Below are 6,095 nucleotides of genomic sequence, written 5' to 3'. Positions count from 1 at the left end.
TAAAATAATTTTTAATGGCGTAAGACTCCAATTTTATTACTTTTCTAAACTTTTAAGAAATAAGTAATTTTCTTGGTATTTACCAAGTAAGTATCTCACCCAGGTAAAAAGAATGAAGACTTTCAGCTCATTTTAACCCCACTTTTGGTATTACTGGATTCAATTTGCTAATATTTTATTAGATTTGTGAAATAATATATATTAGAGAAATTGATCTATAGTTTTTCTTCTAATGTCCTTGATAAGGTTTGATATAAAGATTATCCTCACTTCAAAAAAAAAGGATCTAAGAATGATTTTATCTTTATTAAATAGAAGATTTTGTATTTTTCCCTTTCTTAAATATTTTGAAAGATTTGCTAGTGAAATCATCTAAATCGGGAGATTATTGTGAGATTATTAAAATAATGAATGTAATGTTCTGAAAAGAAAAACAATGGTATTGAGATTTGTCTATTTCTCCTTTTAGTACTGTTAAGTTATATTTTCCTCAAATTGCAGCATCTAAATTGTCAGATTAATATACAGTTTCAATTTTATTTGTTTATTTATTTATTTGTTTATTTATTTTCACCAATAGGATTTTTTTATCTGTCACCATTAAATGTCTGAATTTCACACAGATTCTTGGGCTGGTGGCTCAGACCCATCAGCTTGTTCAGTTTTAGCACTGGTCTCATCTCTAGTCGCTTTTCCAGAACTACTACCTTTACCAGAAAGGTCCATAAGCTTTCCCAGTTCAAATCTGGGCTTCTCCAGCATTTTTACTTTTCTAACAAAGATATCATGGAATGGATAAGTAGATTTATAAGCTTTTCCTATGTCTCTTTTTTTTTTTTAATTTTTTTTTTAACATTTATTTATTTTTTTGAGACAGAGAGAGACAGAGCATGAACAGGGGAGGAGCAGAGAGAGAGGGAGACACAGAATCCGAAACAGGCTCCAGGCTCTGAGCTGTCAGCACAGAGCCCGACGAGGGGCTCGAACCCACTGACCGTGAGATCATGACCTGAGCCGAAGTCGGACGCTTAACTGACCAAGCCACCCAGGCGCCCCTCCTATGTCTCTTTTTGATGCTGTCTGATGCTGATTGACTTTTTTTTTTTTAAGTCATTTGCACCTCTCAGGTCATGGTATGCATTATCTTTTTTCGAAATTTGGTGGACCAGTTGGAACTGAGCATAAGAAGTCTTACAAATCTGTTGCATTTTTTTAGTAAAATCAACACAAAATACACAAGGCAAATAACCATCGGTAGTCTTAACATCAACATGAGCTTTAATCATGGTCTACCATTTTTGACCATGGAACACGTTTTGTCAGGGTTAAAATGCATGCCATGAAAATTAGTCAGACAGTTTTTGCCCTGTACATCCTCAGCAATTTGCTTGATTTTTCTAAGTGTAACTTCATCATTCTGCAGATCAGCAAGGCTCACCTCCAAAACACTACCATTGAGGCCATCAGATTCAATTTTGCTTCCTTGAGCTCTCACGACTTGTGTTTTTCCAATATTTCTTACATTGAACATAGCTGATGCTTTCACATCATACCAATCTTTCTTAGAAAACGGATCAACTACTCTCTTCTGGGCTCCCTTTTGCCAACTTTCATTAGGCCCTTGCTCTGGTGGAACATATATTCTTTACATTTCTAATGTCTTTAACATCTGAATATCTTCAAGCTCTATCTTTAATATCTTATATATTTTTAAAGTTTATTTATTTTGACAGAGATAAAGAGACATAGAGCACATGCACAAGCAGGGGAGAGGCAGAGAGAGGAGAGAGAGAATCCCAAGCAGGCTCCACACTGTCAGTGCAGAGCCAGACGTGGGGCTTGATTCCACAACCCTGGGATCATGACCTGAGTCGCAATGAAGAATCATATGCTTAACCAACTATGCCAGCCAAGCATAATATCTTTCTCATATCTTTCTGATAGTATAGATTTATCACTTTTCCCCCTTAATTAGTCTTACTAAATTCTTATTTATTTTGTTATGTTTTCCAAAAATTAAATTTTACTTTATTGGTTTCCTTTACAAATAGAGGGAAAGATGCTTACTTTATAATTTAATACATTTTCTTTTATATTTACTTTTTCTTTCTATTTTCTTTGACCATCTTAACTTTAAGCTGGTGCAGTCTGCCTTTCACCCTCTCTCCCAAATACTTCATAAAAATAAGTCTTGTCAAATTTAGCAAGACCACCACATTCCTATCTCCATACGAAATTTTTTCAAGAATGTTGGAAATAGGTTGTTGATCATCATGTCACAATTAAATATATAATATAGTGACTTAGAATATAGCCTCTGGAGGCAAAATTTCTGGGTTTGAATTCTTGCTCTGCTATATGACCTTACGTAAATTACTTTACCTCTCTGTGTATAGTTTTCTTTATCATTAAAATCAATATTCCAAATGTAATATGGGATTGAGTTGATACATGTAAAATTCTTAAAACAAGCCTGGCACATATTTAAATTCTTAATGTATGTTTGCTATCATTATTATATCCTCATGTTTGTTTTCATCTAAGCAGTTGTGAAAATTACAGTGCATATCCATTTCCAAAACTTGGTCACTCTCAACAGGTGGTTTTCAAACTTTCATTTATGTCTGAATCATCTGGGTTGATTTCTAATATGTTCTGGGTCCTAAACAAAATATTTTAATTTAATAACTCTGGGTAAGATTCAAAAATCATTTTTCCAATAATTACTCCAAAGTTCTCGTGTAGGTGGTTTACAGAGTACATTTTAAAATCCTTGCTGATGATGATTATCTCCTTGACCAAACCTTAGTCAGATTTTTTTCTACTATGCCTCCATCTTGGCCTATAAAGACCTGAGCAAACATTACTATAGTTTGTAACAGCTCAAGTCAGTACCCTTAGGATGTCTCTAGACCCTCTTCAAGTACCTGCTTGAGCAAACTCAAGGCTGCCAAAAGAATTTACTCTGTTGCTGCCAATGTCTGAGGATAGGGCCCCTGTTTCCCAGTCTCTGTGCAAAGGGAGAGGCTTACATTTGGTAAGTGCCAGTTAGAAAACCCAGATGGGTTTCACTTGGACCACCTCCCTCTGCTTTTTGTGAGTTTTCACTTCCCTGACTGCTGGAGCCCCTGAAATTTCCACTCCCTCCTCTCTATTCTCTTTTCAAACATCCCATCACCTCTGAACAAATAGAATGGAGCTCAGCACTTGCCCCTACAATCCGTAGTTACTGAATAAAATCTGTTCTCCTTGAAATTAACGTATGGTGGTATTTATCTTTGACACTGTCCTACAACTAGCATTACTTTAATGTAATTTTGAAATAAATCAAATGATGTAAGACTCTCAAATTTTATGCGTTTCTTTTTGTTTGGTCCTGCTACTAGGTAACTATGTGCTTTATAAACCTCCCTGGTGGGGCGCCTGGGTGGCTCAGTAGGTTTAACGTGGGACTCTTGATTTTGGCTCAGATCATGATCTCTTGGTTTTGTGAGTTGAAGCCATGCGTTAGGCTCTACATTGACAGCATGGAGCCTGCTTGGGATTCTCTCCCTCCCTCCCTCTATGGCTACCCCTCCCCCCACTCACTCTCTGTCTCTCTTAAAATAAATAAATAAGCCTAAAGAATAAAATAAACCAACCAGGTGATTGTTACTGGACAAAAAATTTAAACCCATAAAATCTAACTGTGGCCTTGTTCTTTTTTACCATTAATGTGAAGAGTTTAATTTTGAACTCATTTTTGTTCAATTTATCTTATAAGTCCATCCTTATACCAGGACCATGCTGCCTTGCTTCGTGTAGATTTATAGCAAGTTTTGAAATTGGAAAATGTTAAGTGTTTGACATTATTCTCCTGTCAAGTAGTTTTGGCTACTCTGGGTCCCTTGCATTTCCCTATAAACTTTAAAATATTTTTTAATGCTTTTATTTATTTTTGAGACAGACAGAGCATGAGCAGGGGAGGGGCAGAGAGAGAGGGAGACACAGAATCTGAAGCAGGCTCCAGGATCTGAGCTGTTAGCACAAAGCCTGACTCTGGGCTCGAACTCACACTGTAAGATCATGACCTGAGCCAAAGGCGGACACTCAACTGACTAAGATACCCAGGCACCCCTCCCTATAAACTTTAAAAACAACTTGTCAATTTCCACCAACAAAAAGGCCTGCTGGGGTTTTGAAAGTGACTTAATTATATCTATAGATCAATTCGTGACAAATTGCCATCTTAATACATTTAGTCTTCTGATTCATGGACATGGAATGCCTCTCCATTTATTTAAATCTTCCTTCTCACAGAGGCATTTTGTAATTTTCAGAACACAAGTCTTGTACTGCTTTTGTTAATGTTACTTCTAAATATTTTATTCATTTTTCATGCAATTGTGAATGGAATTGTTTGTCTTATTTCATTTGCAAATGTTCACTGCTAGTACAGAAATTTAATTAATGTTTCTATATTGATGTTAAATCCTGTGATCTTGATACTGACATTATTTTAAAGCTTTAGTAGTTTTTTGTGATTTATTTGGATTTTCTACATACAGAATCAGGTCATCTGCAAACAAAAAATCTTATCTCTTTCTTTCCAATTTAGATACCATTTATTTATTTATCATTTTCTTCTGTTTTTCTGTTTTATTTCACTACCTATACACCTTCAATGAATGCAGTGTTGAATAAAAGTGTTGAGAGCAGGCATCCTTGCTTTTTTCCTGATCTTAAGAGGGAAGCATTTGGTATTTTACCATTTTAAACTAAAATTTTCACTTTAGCAGTGAAACACCAAATGCTTCCCCCTAAAATCAGGAAAAAGCTATAGCTTTTTTAGCTATAGGACTTCTATAGATACTCTTTATCAGTTTTAGGAAGTTCTCTTCTATTCCTAATTTGTTGAAAATCACCGTCCATGGATAAAAGATTTTTCAAAATGTATTTGTGCATCTATCAATATGATCATGAGGTTTGGTACTTTAGTTTATTAATATGGTGCATTACATTAGTTGATTTTGGGATATTTATACCAACCTTCCATTCCTGAGATAAACCTCATGTGGGCATGGCGTGCATACAATCATTTTTGTGTGTGTGGCTGGATTTATTTGCGAATGTGTTCCTGAGGATTTTTACATCCATATTCATGAGATCTATTGGCTAGTACTTTTTTCCCTTATTGATGTCTTTTGATTTTCCTCTCTGGTAGGATTACGATAGCAGTTGCCTCACAAAATGAATTAGGAAAGTATTCCCTCCCTCCTGCTCTACGTTTTCTAAAGAAAAATTTCCATTTCTGTTACTTCTTTCTTTTTCTGGATGAGTTCAGGAGGCATGGTTATTACTTGCTTCATATAATGATTGATTAAATCACCAGTGTAGACATGGGAGCCTGGTCTTTGTGAGAAGATTTTTACTCACTAATTTAATTTCTTCATTTGTTACACATCTATTCACATATTCTTTTCTTATTGTTTTTCTTGTTGTTGTTCAGATTTATCCACATTGTCCAATTTGTTGGCAAAATGTTATTCCTAATATTCCCTCTGATCTTTTTAATTTCTGTAAAATCAGTAGTGATAGCCACCCTTTTATTCCTAGTTTTGTTAATTTGTCTATTGTCTTATTTTCTTGCCAACTCTAAAAAATTTTTGACAGGTTTGTTGATTTCTTTCAATAAAATTTTGGGGATTCACTTTTATGTTATTTTTTTTGTATTTGGTATCATTTATTTCTTTTCTAATCTTATTTCCTTCTTTTTGTTTGTGTTGGGCTTAATTTGTTCTTTTATTTTCTAGCTTTGTAAAATGAACTCACAGGTTATTGCTCTGAAATATTCCTTTTCTAATGTAGGCATCTCTGTTATAAACTTTTATGTAAGCCCTGTTTTAGATACATGCCGTTAATGTTTATATATTGTGTTTTCATTTTGTTCAACTCAAAATATCTTCTGATTTCCTTTGTGATTTATTCTTGAATTCATTGTTTGTTTAGAAGTATGCTAGTTAAATTCCAAATATTTTTGAATTTCTCAAGTTCTCCTTTTTTTGATTTCTAATGTAATTCCATGGGGATCAAAGAACATATGTTGTAGGAATCCA

The 6,095-nt window shown here is 34.5% G+C and overlaps 1 protein-coding gene across 1 annotated transcript; it reads right to left on the bottom strand.

Annotated features, from left to right (window-relative positions):
* Window positions 1-461: 461 nt before the first annotated feature.
* Window positions 462-1,546, bottom strand: LOC131517597 (small ribosomal subunit protein eS1-like). The gene is given in 3 exon segments (XM_058739926.1): window positions 462-826; window positions 1,078-1,300; window positions 1,303-1,546. Coding segments are annotated over 3 exon segments (663 nt in total). The 5' UTR covers window positions 1,532-1,546; the 3' UTR covers window positions 462-615.
* Between the last annotated feature and the right edge of the window lie 4,549 nt (window positions 1,547-6,095).

Source organism: Neofelis nebulosa, chromosome 7, assembly GCF_028018385.1.
Source record: "Neofelis nebulosa isolate mNeoNeb1 chromosome 7, mNeoNeb1.pri, whole genome shotgun sequence".
In the NCBI taxonomy this organism is placed as follows: domain Eukaryota; kingdom Metazoa; phylum Chordata; class Mammalia; order Carnivora; family Felidae; genus Neofelis; species Neofelis nebulosa.
Note: the sequence above shows the minus strand (reverse complement) of the source record. Positions and strands in the feature narration are given on the sequence as shown.